The sequence below is a fragment of the Erpetoichthys calabaricus genome, chromosome 6 (genome assembly GCF_900747795.2).
Source record: "Erpetoichthys calabaricus chromosome 6, fErpCal1.3, whole genome shotgun sequence".
NCBI lineage: Eukaryota > Metazoa > Chordata > Cladistia > Polypteriformes > Polypteridae > Erpetoichthys > Erpetoichthys calabaricus.
The window spans coordinates 48,711,027-48,729,698 of record NC_041399.2 but is presented as its reverse complement, the minus strand read 5'-3'; the positions used below and the strand labels follow the sequence as shown (position 1 = coordinate 48,729,698).

General features: G+C 39.1%; 1 protein-coding gene across 2 annotated transcripts in view; it reads left to right on the top strand.

Annotated features, from left to right (window-relative positions):
- The window catches only part of ca8 (carbonic anhydrase VIII), a 162,269-nt gene that overhangs the window by 112,183 nt on the left and 31,414 nt on the right, over positions 1-18,672 (top strand). For both annotated transcript variants that reach the window (XM_051929385.1, XM_028803561.2), the window contains 3 exons: positions 2,809-2,857; positions 6,767-6,879; positions 15,941-16,091. In XM_051929385.1, the coding sequence (XP_051785345.1) occupies positions 2,809-2,857; positions 6,767-6,879; positions 15,941-16,075 (297 nt within the window). In that variant the 3' untranslated portion in view covers positions 16,076-16,091. The remainder of the gene's footprint in view (positions 1-2,808; positions 2,858-6,766; positions 6,880-15,940; positions 16,092-18,672) is intronic.

Sequence of the window (18,672 nt, the reverse complement as noted above, 5' to 3'; positions counted from 1 at the left end):
TGGCGTGCAGCTAATTATTGTATGTATGGCGTCTCCCCAGAAACGGATTTTAGGTGCGCGAAAATAAATCTACTTTTAAAAGTCATCCTATTGTAATATCATGAAAATTCGTATATTTAGGAAAACACTTTACACTTTACCGGGCCAACTTTGTTAATCGCAAATCTGACATCCTCAGAGTGAACAACAAACACTAATCCCACCTCTTTGGGGAAGCTGGTCTCCGCGTCTCAGTACCCGATTGGATTTTTCATGTGTTATGTTTTAGATCTTACCTCATTTACCGAAATCCGAATGGATCGGCCACACAATATTTTATAGGTCCCACCCACTCTGTCTTGTGTGACGTGTCAGGCGGCCTTTGAAGCATCGCACTGTGCCCCGCGCATGCGCACTTCACCAGAAGACACACACACACGAACACATGGACGCACACAGGGATTTTATTAAAGAGGATGTCACGATATAAATGGTGTCCTACCACCGCCCGTTGTCTGGGTCACGGGGACACCTCCAAAATAACAAAAATAACCCGCTTTTGTCGTATCTATCTCTTGCCTACTCTTTAACTGTTCGCTCCCTTCTCAACCCGATGCTCTCTTACTTTCGCTCCAGCAACAACTACCACTTCCGACCACCCCCCTCCCCTTTTCTCCACGCACCGTTAATTAACCCTGAGCCCTGTCACTCAGCTCTCTTCTCTCAGGAGGTTCCCCAAGCCCTTACAAAAACTGTCCCCCCAAGACTCCACCCCAACACTGATTCCACTCCCTACAGCCCATGCAGTGGCAAGACACGTCACAGTATCATGTAATTTCATCTTTGTACAAGTTAATGAACACAGCAAGAAATCATTCAGAAGCAGGTAATTTAGCAGTAAATCATAAGGCTCATTGTGTTTTGAAGTTCTTCAATGCATGGGTATACTATCACATTTCATCTGTAGACAACTTCATTATGATTAAGTTTCATCATTCACAGCCCAGTAGTTTAGGACCAAAAAAATGCCCAAATATTTACAAACTTCTGATAAATTGCCCATTGTCTTAAATATTGAGAAAAACTAAGAAAATAGAAACAGAAGATTTAAACAAAACATAATACAAAATGGTCAAGACAGATGTTGTTGAGGATAACAGATTGAACAAATTAAACCTCATGGCCTGAGGATGGCTGATTTATTTAATGCAGTAGAGTAGAATTAATTGACTTAAATGTTTCATCCAAAATCATTCAGTAATATTGTCTAACTTCCATTATAGATCATCAAGTGATAATTCCAAAGGTAATACATGTTGTATGATAATCAGATGCAGAGCACCACAGAGAACTAGAAAAAAACAGTCTAATAGTCATTTTAAAGGGCATTACTGAAAATGTCATATCCTGAAAAGAGTATTCTAAAAAATATATTTTGAAATGTACAAGCTGAAAAACAAAATTAAATAAAATGGTGGAAAATTTAACAAGTGAGATTGAAAAATGCTGGGTGTACTAGAAGAATAAGATTAGCTCAACAGTATCCTAGTGTGGATAGCAATACATTGGGTGTGATATTTAATATTAATTTTTGCAGGCAGTTTGACATACTAGTTAAGGCTTTGGATTTCAGACCCTGAGGTTGTGGGTTCAAATTCTGCCACTGACACTGTGTGTCCATGAGCAAGTCACTTCAAATGTTTTGTACTCCAATTAGAAAAACAAACGAATTGTAACCAATCATATCTCAAATGTTGCACGTTGTCTTGGATAATGGCTAAAGCCAGTTTGAGCTTTGATAGCTTAAATTATTTAGTCTGGGTTGCAGCATGTAACCTGAATTTACAATAAATTGTACAATACTGTATTCTATAAAAGGAATGAAGGGTGTCTTTGTCTTTACATTAAGTGACCTGTAGGGGCGCCACTGAGTTCCAAACCCTCAAACACACCAATACCAACACATTCTTCTCCATACGCTCCTCCAGATGAGCTTTGTCTGCCGCCTCCCGACTCTGACTCCCTGAGGTGAGGCATCAGAGCCATTTTATGCCAGACCCTGGAGTATGTTATAGCACTACATGTTGGAAGCACTTCTGGGTCAGGCAGGTTTTCCTTAAAATTGGAGTGGTCTGTCTCTGCAGCACACCCATGGAACCCAGAACGGCTGTCTCATAGGATTACACTTCCCAGCCTGCTCTGCGGGTGTCCATGCAAGCACTGTAGCGCACAGAGAGACTGCCACCTATTGTACTGGGGGAGCAAACAGTCCATGCAGGTGCTCTCTTCCTGTCCTTCCATTATACTTGTCTCCTGGCCAGTTAAGGACCATTGAACCATCCTGGCTAAAAAGCCAGCCCATGCTTGGTGTCCATGACAATGGAAGAAGGAAAAGGATTTTGTCTTATTTAACTAATATTTTTTTCCCTTTTTAAAATTTAATTTAAACAAGACTCATATTTGAAGCCCACTTATTTCATTACAAGGTTGCAGTGTGCTAAAGTCTATCCCATCAGTACTCTGTGGAAAGTAAAAGCCAATTCTGGATGGAATGCTGGTCTACTTTGAGAGGTCACATACACATGCACATGCACATAATGCACTCGCACACACACACACACACACACTAGGTCAATTAATTTAAGTCAGAAAAGATTGGTTATTGTTACATTTAATAATTTGAACTCTGATATAGTTGTTAAAGCATCACATATGATTTTTGACACTGGTTATGTTTTTTGTAATATCAATATCAAAACATGTATGTATGTCTGCTTGGACTCGGCAAGATACCATTGCTAACCTGTTGTCTGTGTTTCATTTTACTAGGGGAAGACCAAACTGATTCCATGCTTTAATCCTAACACACTGCTGCCTGGTAAGTACAATGACTTGTTGCTGACATTATAATGAAATTCGATTTTATTTCTATGGAGTTTGTAAAGTTATGTAAGAAATGTAAAGAGATGTTTGCTTAACAGCATCAGACAGTCGCTAAGGCACCATGTGACACAAAAACAAGGATACCAGATTAGTCCACTCATACTTACTCATTGTACGCCCTTGAACATGTCACTTAACCCACCAGTGGGGAGATATGTAAAGTGATTAACTGTTACTGTTTCTGTTGTTTCCTTAATATTTCAGCAATTCATTTGGCATTTATTTCATGTTTTTTGTATCTTTTTAGGAGTTTGAAATTACTGAGAATTTACATTGAAGTTTTATTTTATGCTAAAGGCAGTCATTAAGTCTTTTAAGTCAGTGGGTAACTGATGTTATACACTGTATGAAATGGGAAAAATAGAGGATCTGTTCAAAACATTTTTAAAACCTGGCAGGATCTAATCAATAACATTTTAGAATAAACATTTATATTGGGGAGAAAGACTTCTTTTCTTCTTTACTACTCTCAAAGTCTGGCTGTTGGCCTACCTCTCTTTCTCATGGTTAGGAGTTGAACTGAATCTAGTTTTGTTAAGTTTGACTTGATTGTATGGAACATTCCATGTTTTTAATAAAAACTTTCAAATGGTTTTTCATAGGCACTTGTGTTACAGTCAGGATATTTCTTCTGTTTTGTTAGTTTAAAATTTGTATTTTTCATACCTTTATATAACTTCTTTAATCATGTTGTATTTGATGTTTATGTGCTGAGTGTTTAAATGTGACTCCGTTCCATGCACTTCGTAGGTGGAGCCCCAGGAGGCGGGGCCACCCTGATGTCACTGTTGCTGGGTCCTCCCTCCTGCCGTTATCTGGAGGCTTCAGTGCATCATTGTGAGCTGTTTGTTAGACTTCTGGATGTATTGTTTTCTTTTGAAAGTCACTGGCTCTGGATTTTCGCTTCTGTTATTGGGTGTTGCTTGTGGATTTCATATTGGGACTTGTTTACCTTGGATTGTACTTTATATTAAGTACATGTAAAACACTACACATTGGAAGTAAGAATGTTAGATATGAGTACACAATAGGGGGGTTCTGAATCTTGAAAGTACCCTTTATGAAAAGAATTAGGAGTTGTACTGGACTTGTCCCTATTGTTATGCGCTATAGAGTTTCCAAGCATTCAAATCCCAAACAGTTCTGAAAATACCCACTAGAGAAACACAGTGGAACAAAAAGACTCTTTATAAACTCAAAGATTTATTAATACTACATGCTCTGTAGCACAGAATTCTGCTTTGAAAAGGAATTGCCAGAAAAGTCAAAGCAGGGTGAACAAAGTGCCAATATGAAATCCAAAGGATACTGGAAATACAGAATTCAAAAATCTAGTGAATAACAAAGCACAAGAAAAATCATAAAACTAAGAACTCACCCAGTCTCCCAATCACATGTGAATCTATGGGTTGCCCCCACCTTTAAAAGGCTGAGAGCAGTCCCTTGCCTTGCCTCCTGGGGAACCTCACACAAAACACAAAGAACAAAACACAGGCTCAGGGAATACAGCAAATTATAAACAAAAGTAATATTACCATAAATCAAACACTCAGAAATTAATTAAAAAGACTTAAGACAAGAATTTGAATGCCAGCCAGGGGAGGAATATAAAACCTGGGACCTGAGTGCAGCCATGCAACGTGTGACACCTCAGAACCACACTGGAACAGTGTGAGGTTTTTGTACGGTGGCTGGAGTGCCAATCCTGCCACCAATCTCCAAGTTTTCCCTGCAAATTGAAGGACCTGCTTACAGGGCTGGATGCAGATTAACGTCATGCCCAGGACGAAGCAATTGCAGGTTAAGGGCCTTGCTCAAGGAGCCAGCGGAGTAAAATCACTTCTGGAATTTACAGGATTTGTATTGGCAACCTGCCAATTGCTAGTGCTGATACCTAGACTCAGAGTCACACACCAACAACAGCAAAACAATGGGTTAAACTAATATTAAAGAAAGCTAGCAATTTTAAGGCAAATTATAATTAACAATCTGGATCTATCTCTTTGAGTGTACATGAAGACATTAAAATTCAGGAAGATGAGACGTGCTGGATTCTCCTCTTGGCTGCTCACAAACTTCTACAGATCCGCTATAGAAAGCATTCTCTGTCACAGTATGACAGTGTGGTATGGCAGCTGCAGAACAGCACAGGGGATCGTAGGAAGTCCTCTCCTAGACATGGACTCTGTATATGCTGGAAGGGTGCAGAAGAGAACCAAATGTATATCTGCGGATCTCACCCATCCGGGAAATTGACTGTTTGTACCACTGCCTTCAGGAAAGCAGTACAGAAACATAAAAACACGTACCAGCAGACTGAAAGACAGCTTTTTCCTCAGAGCTGTGAAGTTCATCTGCCCTGGTGATACACATACATACTGTACATCTACCCCTAACCTGCCCCCCTGTAGACATGCACACTCACTTTTCCTCGTATTCCTCCCCTGCTGACCCACGCACACAGATCACTGGTCTCTGCAGGCGTGCTACCTCAGGAAAAGTCTGGACTTGATGATGTTTTATTGCTGCTGTGTTTTATACTTATTATGTTTATTTTATTATTTATAGCGTATTGTGTATTTAAGTATTCTGCCTTGAAGCCGACTCCTACCAACAAAAAATTTCGTTATGTGTATGCATAATGACAGTAAAGAATTATATATATCTATCTATCTAAAATTAATTATACATTCTTATTAACATGGCTAAAATAATTACTCATAATAACTATCTAACCTGCTGAATCCAATTCCTGGTGGCAAGGAGACAGAGCCTATCCTGCTGACATTGGGCAAAAAGCAGGATCCAATCCCAGCTGGGTCAGCGCCATGCCCACATGGCAGAATTAGATTTGCCGATTAATCTAATACGAATGACTTCCGGGTGTGTGGAGATGGATGGACGTACTGAGAGGAAATAAAAACTCATGCAGACGTGGGAAGGATGTGAAAATTCTACAGGCATAACTGGGTGTTGGATTTGTGAAATGGCAGTGCAAATCGCTGCAGTACCACGGCACCGTTAGAAAGACCAATCACAATAAAACATTATAATGAGTTTTGTGTCTGACAGTTTATTTATTTAATTGTTGTAAACATGCATCTAGTGAAAAAAATCCCATTTATTTTAAACAGCCTGTGCTGTATGTATTCTTCATCATGGTTTATGCACTTTGAAATATTCAAATATTTTCTCTTTGTTAAAAACCACATACGGTAGACATAGGTTTCTGTGACTATATTATTGAATCTGCTCAATGCTGATTGATTACCATGTCCTTTATTTCTTTTATATAGCTGTATTGTGCTTTATTTATGGCTTCAAATATAAAAGTCTTTTGGGTTGAGATTTTCTGGAGACAGATGCCCCGTTAAATCAATTGTTTCAGGACTTACTGTGATCAGACTCATAATAACATTACAGTAGACTCAGACAATATTCAGACTCTTCTCTTTCTGCACAGTTTATTGTGTTGTTGATTTTATTTTAAATGAATACTTTTGCTATCTTTGGCCATCAATCTACACTCAATAACTAATCATGACAAAGGGCCGGAGTTGGATACCCCTGTATTAGGAGGTTATGCACTCTCCCGCCAGGCCCATGATCTTCAAGGTATTAAAAACAAGGTCATGGGAACCTAGAACCCACTGATATCAAGAAGGGTATTTTGCTGTACTTGTTTCGTTTACCCACATGAATGTCCTGTAAATCTTCACTGTTTGTCTGATGGCTGCGTGCTCATATTCATGTCTGTACTAAAGTGCAGTAAACAGAATTCAAATAAGCATGACAATAATACAGTAGAGTGTAACCTTTACATTTTTTATTGTTCTAATTTTAGATCCTCTCCTTCGGGATTACTGGGTGTATGAAGGCTCCCTCACCATGCCTCCTTGCAGTGAAAATGTCACATGGATTTTGTACCGCTATCCTTTGACTATATCTCAGATGCAGGTAAACACATAGCCTCTTCTGGTGTCTATCACGTTCTGTCTTTGTAATTCAAGGCTTGGTGCATGTCCCAGTTCTATTTCTGGTTTAATGAGACATCCCTTTAAAATACTTCAGAGAAGTGAATTCCTTTTAAGTAAAGGTTATAACCCTTTGAGTTTTTCCACACTGTAATTTTTTTTTAAGAACATAGGTCAGAGATGAAATGGGTGACAGCTATCTAGTAGCATGTATATTTTAAAACCAATCATTTAAGTAGCCAAGGGATATGTTCAATTTAAAAAGATAAAAAAGAGAAAGCGTTACACAGAAGTATTGTGCGTTGTTATTACTGAGGTGGTCAAATGTCACTGCTCTTTGATTAGCAGTGGAATGAAACTACATGAGAAATGAAAGGGAAAAAATGAAAAGAAAACATGTCATTCTAATACACCGATGAGTCCCAGTGACCTGAGTGCTTTGAAACAGGATAAATGATTTATGTAGTCATTATTGAAGCCAGGAAACACTACTGAAGGGTTTTACCACTGGAAGTCGCAATGTTTAAAAAATTTGTAAATTGTCTTTGTTGCCAACAGGATATTATTTGAAACAGGATGTGTGAGTACAGAGGGCCTGCTTTTCTAGAAATGCTAAAACAATGTACATAAAGCATCTTTACTCATAGTAAGTCTTAAAAAACTAAACTCTGTAGCTTTCAGCTATATGTGGGATACAAATTCCACTCTTTTTTTTTTTTTTGATTTTATTGATTTTATTAAAATCAAATAACATTCCATACAAATAACTCAAGTTTTACAAAAAAAAAAGGTTTGAAACAAATTAACCCCCACCCCTGTACAAATTCCACTCTTATAGTTAATCTACAACATAATACCAGGTTAGAGCATGTGTGCTGCCATATCATGTTGGCATAATTCAGTCTGCTTTGCATGCACACACATTTGAAAAAGATGCCTCATGGAGGCCTTTGAAGCTTGTGCGGCTTTAATATACTGCTCAAAAAAATTAAAGGAACACTTTTTAATCAGAGTATTAACTGACTGATCTGGTCAGTTAAGTGGCAGAGGGGGTTGTTAATCAGTTTCAGCTGCTTTGGTGTTAATGAAATTAACAACAGGCGCACAAGAGGGGCAACAATGAGACGACCCCCCCAAAACAGGAATGGTTTAACAGTTTGAAGCCACTGACATTTTTCCCTCCTCATCTTTTCTGACTGTTTTTTCACTAGTTTTGCATTTGGTTACATCAGTGTCACTACTGGTAGCATGAGGTGATACCTGGACCCTACAGAGGTTTCACAGGTAGTCCAACTTCTCCAGGATGGCACATCAATACGTGCCATTGACAGAAGGTTTGCTTGTGTCTCCCAGCACAGTCTCAAGGGCATGGAGGAGAGTCCAGGAGACAGACAGTTACTCTAGGAGAGCTGGACAGGGCTGTAGAAGGTCCTTAACCCCTCAGCAGGACCGGGATCTGCTCCTTTGGGAAAGGAGGAACAGGATGAGCCCTGCCAGAGCCCTACAAAATTACCTCCAGCAGGCCACTGGTGTGAATGTCTCAGACCAAACAATCAGGAACAGACTTCACGAGGGTGGCCTGAGGGCCTGACATCCTCTAGTGGGCCCTGTGCTCACTGCCCGGCACCGTGGAGCTCAATTGGCATTTGCCATAGAACACCACAATTGGCAGGTCCACCACTGGCACCCTGTGCTTTTCACAGATGAGAGCAGGTTCACCCTGAGCATATGTGACAGATGTGAAAGGGTCTGGAGAAGCCATGGAGAACATTATGCTGCCTGTAACATCGTTCAGCATAACCAGTTTGGTGCTGGGTCAGTTATGGTCTAGGGAGGCATATCCATGGAGGGATGCACAGACCTCTACAGGCTAGACAACGGCACCTTGACTGCCATTAGGTAACGGGATGAAATCCTTGGACCCATTGTCAGACCCTATGCTGGTGTAGTAGGTACTGGGTTTATCCTGGTGCACGACAATGCCCAGCCTCATGTGGCGACAGTATGGAGGCAGTTCCTGGAGGATGAAGAAATTGATACCATTGACTGGCCCCTACATTCACCTGACCAAAATAGAACATCTCTGGGACTTCCTTAGAAGACTGGCGTCCTTCAACATCTGCAATAAGATGTTCTATCAGACGGTTGTGGCGAATGCCCTCTTCTACGCAGTGGTGTGCTGGGGAGGCAGCATAAAGAAGAAGGACACCTCACGCCTGGATAAACTGGTGAGGAAGGCAGGCTCTATTGTAGGCATGGAGCTAGACAGTTTGACATCTGTGGCAGAGCGACGGGTGCTCAGCAGGCTCCTGTCAATCATGGAGAATCCACTGCATCCACTAAACAGTGTCATCTCCAGACAGAGGAGCAGCTTCAGCGACAGACTGCTGACAGTGTCCTGCTCCACTGACAGACTGAGGAGATCGTTCCTCCCCCAAACTATGCGATTCTTCAATTCCACCCGGGGGGTAAACATTAACATTATTCAAAGTTATTGTCTGTTTTTATCTGCATTTTTATTACTCTTTAATTTAATATTGTTTTTTTGTATCAGTATGCTGCTGCTGGAGTATGTGAATATCCCCTTGGGATTAATAAAGTATCTATCTATCTATCTATCTATCTTATGTTTTGGTCCATCTGACGCTGCCACATTGCATCTCAGACTGTCCAGGAGCTCAGTGATGCCCTGGTCCAGATTTGGGAGGAGATCTCACAGGACACAATCCGTCGTCTGGTTAGGAGCATGCCACCCCCCAAACTTTGTCAGGCATGCATACAAGCACAAGGGGGCCAAACAAATAACTGAGTACGATTTTGAGTTGCTGCAATGAAATTTCAGCAAAATGGACTAGACTGGCGCATCATTTTTTCACTTTGATTTTCGGGGTGTCTTTGAATTCAGCCCTCTGTAGGTTGATCATTTTCATTTCCATCAAATGATGTGGCATCCTTTCATTCCTAACACATCACCCAGTCCATATCAGTATAGATATCCAGCAGGATTTTTTTTCCATTGAGATCTGATGTGTTTTCAATGTGTTCCTTTAATTTTTTGAGCAGTTTACATGATAGCTATTAGATCTTTACATATATAAAGTAAAATGTTCTGGTAACACTTTAGTCACTGAAAAAATTTATCTATTACTTATATTGTTATGTAAGTAGACCTTAACAAAGGCCTCTTTAGGTCTCAGTAACAGTTACAAAGCGTTAATAAAATGGTTATTTTTCACTCTAATACGGTCTGTTAAAATAATTTTAATTTGAAATGGTCAGAGGTGGATTAATCAAGATGCAATTCACTTAATATTGCATACATCCTTCATATTCACAAGTAATTGTACCAGGATATCAAGGGATCTTAATGTCCTGTACTGTACTGCACAGAAATGATTAACCAGTTTATTGATGCTTTGTAAGTGTGGCTAAGACCAAAAAATGCCTTTGTTAAGTGTTTTTTCGTAACAGTATATGAGCAATAAATGCATTTTTGCAGTACATAAACTAAAATGTTGCCAACCTTCCATTCATTCATTCACTAAGTATCAGACTTTCTTAAACCAGTTTAGGGTCTTGGGGACTTCTCCTAGTTCTGTGAGTGGTATAATCTATTCTTGCATTTGCCTTGTAGTTTGTGCTACTGTATTGTATTTCTGAGGTGGCAATGATAGATTGGCCATCTAGCTCTGTGAAGAGGATTACTTGTGTTCCATTTCATGCGTTGTATTTATGTCATTTTTTGACACAAATTGCAAACCCAAACTACCTAGAAGGGGGTCTCTCTTTGCATTGACCTTTCCCAAGTTTTCTTCCATAAGGGTTTTTTTGGGTGAGTCAAGGCTGGGAGCTTTCAAAAAAACAGAGCCTGTGAAAGCCCATTGCGGCTATACAAGAAATAAACTGTTGTTGTTGAATTGAGTCTATCCTAGGTGTGAGGAAGGAATTAACCCAGGTTGGACCGCCTGTCCATCACCAGGCACATTCACACAAACACATGCACACTAGGTCACTTAATTGTGATGGATTAATCCTTAAGTGGGAAAATAGCAATAAAACAAACGAAAAACCCATGTGGACATGACTTCCAAATCCAGACAGACACACCCCGTCAGGGATTCGAACCTGTGGCCCGTAGGAGGCATAGAAGAGCCCCAAGCCCCAATGACATCTACACAGACTCAGTTCCAGGTTCAAATAACTGTGAATTTTAAAAGAAATATCCCTTACACATGTTTACATCCTTCCTTCCTTCTCTTTCTTTCTACCACTCTTCCCAGACAAGCCTTGTCCATCTCCTCCCAACTCCATCTCCTTGAGTAAGGTGGGGCGACTGCTTTTATGCTGGACACCAAGAATAGTTCTGGTGCCAGAACACGCCATAGAATAAGGGATTCTTCTCACGGCGGCACAATTTGGGAGCCCCCTGAGGGACCCAACAGGGTTGTCTTCCCAAGCAGCCCTGCAGGTGTCCAAACTGGAATCCAGACCAGAGGAACGCTGCCATCTACCATACCAGGGAAACAACTGTTCTTGGTAAGCCGTCTCCCACAATGTATCCATTACATCTTCTCCAATCAGAGAAAGGGAATAGGAACCATCATGGTCATGATCGTTCTGTCCACTCTCCATTCCAGTCAGGATACCCATCCATGCATTATGTCTATCACAAACTCAAGACTGTGCAGCTGTGAAGAATCAGCAGTGAATACTCTTCTAATATGCCACCAAAGCTAAATCATTCTCTTTTTACAATATTGAACACAAAGTAGTCATTTAAATCTGGATATCAATTACTAGTTTTCTTCATTGTATGCAAAGTTGTTTTTCAGTTCTTGGAAGGATAATAACTTCAAAAAATAACAGGGAATTTTTTATTCATAAAAGGAAAGCACCCTTTAATGTCATACTGTCTTTTCATCCATTATCTTATTCCACTGCAGAGTTGCATGTCTCTGGAGGACAGCACAAGGCACAAACCAATTCTCCTCATGGAGGCAGTTCAGTGCAGAGCCTAACAATTACTCTTACAGGCTGTTTATGTGCATTTGTGGGATAAACAGACTACCCAGTGAAAATTACATGGATCCTTGAACAATGTACACTGATAGTTTGGGAAATAAAATCCATGTCCTTGATATCTGAGGCAGCGTTGTGACCCACTGTGCTACCAGGCAGCTTCAACTTTATACTTTCTATCTGTTCTTTATTTTTATGAACCAGCTTAGTCCACTACAGAATGCACTGGAGCTGCAGTTTGCCCTGGTAGGCCTGAGCAGAGGGCAAGAACAAACCATAGAGGATACACCACTCGTATACATACTACTTAAATTAATGTACTTGAGGGCTACTTCAGAGTTTGGGCCAGGCCCCTTGGTTCTATTGACAGGTACAGTTAATACTTCAGCATACAAAGACATTTTAGACAATTCTGCATTTCGGACTTTGTGGCCACAATTTCAGGAAGGACCTTTTTTGTTCTAGCAGGATTGTGCTCCTGTGCACAACGCCAGGTCCATAGAGACATGATTTGAAGAGTCTAGTGTGGAGGAACTTGAGTGACCTCTTCACAGCCATAACCTCAACACTATAGAACACCTTTGGGAAGAATCAGAACACCAATTACAAACCAGGTATTCTCGTCCAACATCACCTGACCTCGCAAATGCTCTTTTGGCTGAAAGAGTTTTATTACCCACAGACACACTCCTAAATCTTGTGGAAAGTCTTCCCAGAAGGGTGGAGGCTGTTACAACTGCAAGGTGGAAGGGTGGAAACTCCATATTAATGAAATTGGTTTTGGAATGGGATGTCCAACAAGCTCATGGAGGTGTGAATGTCAAGTGTATAAATACATATATACTGTATAAATACTATGTACTATTCTACCTAAAAATATATATTAAATATATTATATATACTGAACTGTATATATAACATTCTGCAGCAATTGAAGTAAATTAAGCCTTGCAAGTTGAAGTAAACCATTTGCACAGGTATTCCAACTTCTGTTAATTACTTAAAAACCCTCTGTCTGTCTTAAAGCAGAGTTGGAACAAACTGTGTTACTATACGCCATGAAGTAATAATTGGATGATATTCTAGTGATAATGGCAAGAAAACATCAATTAAATAAATAAAATGAGACAGAGCATGATTACCCTTAGATGTATAGGATTTTCATTTAGAGAAATTGTAAGAAAAATCCAAGTTGTCCTTCACAATCTAAAGGCAATTGGAAACCTGAAGAAACTCAGATAAGAGGAGATCTGGCAGACCCAATGTCACAACTCAATCAGAAGACAAGTTTCTGAGGGTCACCACAATAGGCGCCTCACAACATGACAGCTTCTGGCACAGTGTAACAGTGGTCGAGAAAAGCAAGTCTCGGTTTCTATTGTGAAGAGGAGACTTGGTGCTGCAGGTTTGACAAGGTGAGTGGGAGTCCTTAAAGAACAAAATAGGGCCTTGAAATGCTGTTTGTGGACTACAGCAGACTGGGAGAAAGTCTTATGGACTGATGAATCAAAATTTGAAATATTCAGTTCATCCCACAGGGTGTTTGTACACCATTGAGTTGGTAAAAGGATGGTTCCTCAGTGTGTGACACAGACTATCAAACATGGAGGAGGTGTGATGGTCTGGGGTTCTTTTACTGGAGGCAAAGCTGGTGACTTGCGCAGAGTGACTGGGATTCCGAATCAAAAGGGTTACCACACTTTGGATATTATATTAGCATAAGATGGCAACTTTGATGAATTTAAAATTTAAATAAAATTTTGTACACTTAATGATTCCTTGACTTATTTTTTATTTGCTATTGCTTATTTGTTCTATGCCTTGATTCCATGAAACACTAAGACATTAAACTGCTTGAATTTCCATCCAAACTGAAACAACTGCGGTGTTCTAAAACCTTTGACCGGTAGTGTATATATGCAATATAGTATAGTATAGTATAGTATAGTATAGTATATAGTTCAACCATTCAGTATTTTTAATTTAAAGATTTAAACCTCTTATTCTTTGAAAAAGGGAAAGAACTTTGTTTCTTGATTGGAATTTCAAATAATTCCTCCTTTAAGTATAAAATAGCAATACATGATGACAGGTAGACAAGTGTGATAACATCAAGGGAGCAAAAGGTAAGCAACATCAAGAATTTTAACACTGGATGGTTTCTTTTTCTTTGTAACAGCTAACCTTACTTGCTACTTATTACTTCTTTAACAGCTGCTAAGCCATCTGCTTGAAATGCAAGTGACTGCTATGCCAAAAATATCAAATCATCCTCTTTGAAATATATATTATTAAGAACTGTAATACTGAATCAGGAGATACATTTAATGAGAAGCATAAATGTTTCTAAAGTTTGCTATATGTTAACTTAAACAAGCCAAACAAAGTTTTGTATTGCCAATAAGATAATAAGTGCTAAATATAAATATAATTCTTAAAGAAACTGACGCGTAATGATCATACTTGGCTCAGTGGTTGAAGATCTGTGGTGGGGGTATAGAGAGAGAATTCACAAAATCTATCTGTCTGTATATTTCACTGCTGGTACTTTCCTTTTTATTTTGAAACATTACTTAAATTTGCTCATTATAGGAATTGAGCTAATTTCATAAAGTTTTTCAAGGTTATCCTAATTGCTGTAAATCGCAGATGCTTTTAACATTGCATGCGTCAATCTATTTAACAAATAGGTTGCATTAAAACTGATTATTTATGCTTTAAGGCACGTTGCTTAATCAACTAATCAATCAATCTTTTTAGAACCATATTAAAAGCAGGCACCTTCATAAATGTAGAAGTAAATAGGTATGATAAAATCAGACAGGAAACATAAATGCAAACAGAAAACGTAGTAGTGGCAGATGTCAGAAAGAAACAGAAATTTTACAGCATACATGAAAAGGAATGTTATAAAGTACATTTATAAGTGCTTTAATAACCCAGTTATTCATAGAAGCCTGGTTTCTAAAAATGCCAACCCTGAAAACCCTTATTCCGGTTAGAGAAGCAGTTTTATTAGCCTCTGAAATAACCAGGTTAAGAGACGTAGATTTTTCCACAAGTAACTCCCTGATGTAGCCATGTAAACCCTTAACCAGGTTAAAGTTAAGAATTTCATAGTCCGCACATGTCTGTTGCTGTCTATTAGACTATTCATTTGTTAGCATCGCACTTGCTTCCAGCAGCCACAGGTAGAAAGCGATGGAAGCCTCCACAAAGGTAAATACTCAGTTGATTGCATTATATCTTCTCATTGCTGAAATAATCTGTCTCGGTATTTCAGAATTCACAAAATCTACATTGATGAGCTGAACATACAATGCTAAGCTCAGCAGCACAATCTCTGAAGCAGTAACCCGTTAAAATTTATGTGCATTATATTGTCCAAATACTTCTTAAAGTAACAAGTAACCCAACACAATTCTTACTTTATTGAAGTAAAAATAGCCTGCATTGTTATTATCTAGTTGCCTTATGGGTGTAAGGCAAGAAGCACCTCCCTTGTGGGGCAGAAATGCACAGCTAAGCAGAAACATATTAATAAAGTGTCAGTTTAATTTTAATCATCCCATTAATTCAGGTCAGAGGTGTTAAAAGGGGATGGATGTTATTTACTTCACAGCCCATAAAGGGCCAATTATATTTATGAAACACAAGAAAATGATCAAATTTGGATGTTTTTCATGAACGTTCATATATGGGCTTAGAATTTAACAATAAATGCTTGCCAGTGAAATATGCAGCTTTTCATTCAAAAGAAGAAAAAGTAGTACTAGAGTCTCTGTCATGTGTTACATCTCGGGGCTGTACGATTGGAATTGGTTCTCACGGATGATATATGTCATTATGTTTTTTGATTGCTGCTGTTATTATTTTCTATTTATTGTATTTTCACATAGTTATTAACTTCTTGTATTGTTGTTAGAATACCCCTGCTTTGTTGTGCACCACTACTGTCAACTACACATGAGTTTTTTTGAAGTTAAAGGTTATGGGCATCAGCTATTTTGCACTTCTTTTTATAGATTGAAGAATTTCGACGGCTCAGGTCTCACATAAAAGGTGCTGAACTGCCTGAAGGAAGTGATGGGATGTTAGGTGACAACTTCAGACCAACCCAGCCACTCAGTGATCGACTCATTAGGGCAGCTTTTCAGTAGATGTTGAAATGTCCAGGTATGTACAGTAGCTTGTGACCTTCTGAGGAAGCTTGTGTGAAAGTATATGTGATAAAATTCATAACTTCTTCACTATTTTTTTTTATTTGACTTAAAAAATAAAAGTAGAAGCTGGCAAGCAATTTGAATTGTACCATGCAGTATTACTGTTCTATCTTTGCATTAATATTTTGCAAAGCAAGTATAAATAAAAATAGTAAACTGAGGACGAAAAAGGATCTGCATGTCATTGCTGAAAAAATGTTGGGGCGCCAACCAGGTCATCCTCATTTAATTCCAACAAAAATATAAGTAAAAGCAACAAAAATTAGGACCACTGTGTGTGTCAATAGCAAGAAACTTTCCAAAAATCAGATTGCTGTAAAGCTACTTAAATGAAGTACTGTGAGGAAGGAACTCCATCCTGCATTAGGTTTTTGTAGAAGACTGAACACCTGATTGATTGGCCGATTTATAATTTAGGGACTGGAAGGGATGGGATCAGTTGCCCTCACTGGGTGTCTTCTTGGTGCTGCAAAGGGAACCAGAAAGGTTCAGATGACCCCAAAGACTGGTTGACAGATACAAATGCTTGACAAAACTTAATATAATATGTGTAATAATATGATTCAATTTCCATGTGATAGAGGGATTGAAATTTTATTTACATTTAATGTTTATTTTATTTAACCTTTCCTGAAATTTGTGCTGTCAGTGAAATTCTGTAAAATTGTATTACTCTGGAATCATCGTCACTAGAGAAACTCTGGATGCTGTTCACTACTTCCCATACCTCAGCCGCCAACTTTCCCAAAAGGCATTCAATGAACAGGAAGTTCAACACCTCATTAGTTGTGCCAGATTTTGCTTCAGGAAACTGCACCAAGAATAGTAACTTCATGAAGGAAACCAAAGGGCCATTTGTGTCACTACAATTCTGTACAGCAGTGCTTCTCAAGTTCAGTCCCGAGGCCCCCTGTGGCTGCAGGTTTTGTTCCAGACAGTGAGCTCTTTTAATTGTAACTGATCTCATTGCTTAATTTGCTGGTCTTTTTTTCTTCTTCTTTTCTTATTGTACATTTAAAAAAATCACAGTAGTGTCAAATTTGCATTTATTTAAGTTGTAGAAATGTTTGTATATTTGCTGTCACTTTAAATGCTTAATACTATCTTGTTGTTTTCTTACTAATTTACTTTTTTGCTGTGGATTTGCTCCTCTAATGTAATGACAATTAACAAGAAGTGGAGTCAGTGGAGTAGACACCAGGGTAAACATCAGTGAATGCTGAAAAGCTGAAGTTACTGCAGTGTCAGACCCATTAGTGATGTCAGTAATAAATAACGACTTAAACATCCACGGAAACATGGAACTGAAACCATGATGTTGAAAATCTTTAAATTCAGGATAAAGCACTTAATTAGTCCAATGTAACATACTGTATATGCATGATTGCTAAAGACCAATTAAAATGTAGCAAACACCTTTTTGTAGTTTTTGGATTGACACTAAATCACAGAAATTGGGAAAAAGAAGATTGCCTAATTAAGAGAGAGGTTGGCAGCATGCACTGATACAGCATGTTGCTGCACCCACCACACGACGAACCACCTCAGCATCCCAAATTAGGACTCGAGAGCAGCTGTGTAACAGGTGACACCACACTAGCTCGAATGGAGTGGGACAGTGTGAGGTTTTTTTTTTTTTTTACAGTGGCTGGAGTGCCAGTCACACCACCAACCCCTGAGTTTTCCCTGCAACTTGGAGGACCTGCTTTCAGGTTAACCTCATTCCCTGGGCAGAGCAATTACAAGTTAAGGGCTTTGCTCAAGGGCACAACAGAGTAGAAATACTTCTGGCATTTACGGGATTCACACCGGCAAACTTCTGATTGGCGGCACAGATCCCTAGCCTCAGTTACCACTTCACCAGGAGTTCAAAGAAAAGCAGAATTTGTTGGCCTAAAAACCTACAACTACATGCCACATCTGAAGAGAGCTTTGACTTTGGACTCATATCATTCCCACCAAAAAAGTCTAGAGAAATTTCATTATTTCTGCCTTCACCATGTCAACTGGAACTATCTTTATAACAGTTCCAGCACCCTTACCAAGACTAAGAATGTAGAATTATGGTCTGGATCCTTCAGAACCAACTCCATTAGACAGACCCCTGTAAAACAGCACTCCTGTCACTCCAAAGAAGTCCTGGACTATCAAATGAGCCAAGATCAGAGAACTTGAGTTGGTCAAAAGAAATGGTTAAAGGATACCTTTTAAGATCTACTTTAAAACAGATCAGCATCACCAGCTGAAAGACCCTAGGCAAGAAATGACCCTTATAGAAATGCATGATTCATCAAGCAGCACTTCACTTTGAGACAAAATACAGCAGAGTGGAAAGAGTAGGAAGAGAAGCCAGACTTGTGAAAGCTATGTCCAAAATGAATCTGCTGCCTCCATTGTCCAAAGGTCAAGGTTTGTGTTTGGTTTGGACTCCAAGGTCTCATCTTGATAGCATCATTCTCATTTCAAGCAACCACTGAGAGAGAAAGGTGCCAAGTAAGAAAATTCCAAGTCAGCTGTTAAGTTCATCTTTTAAA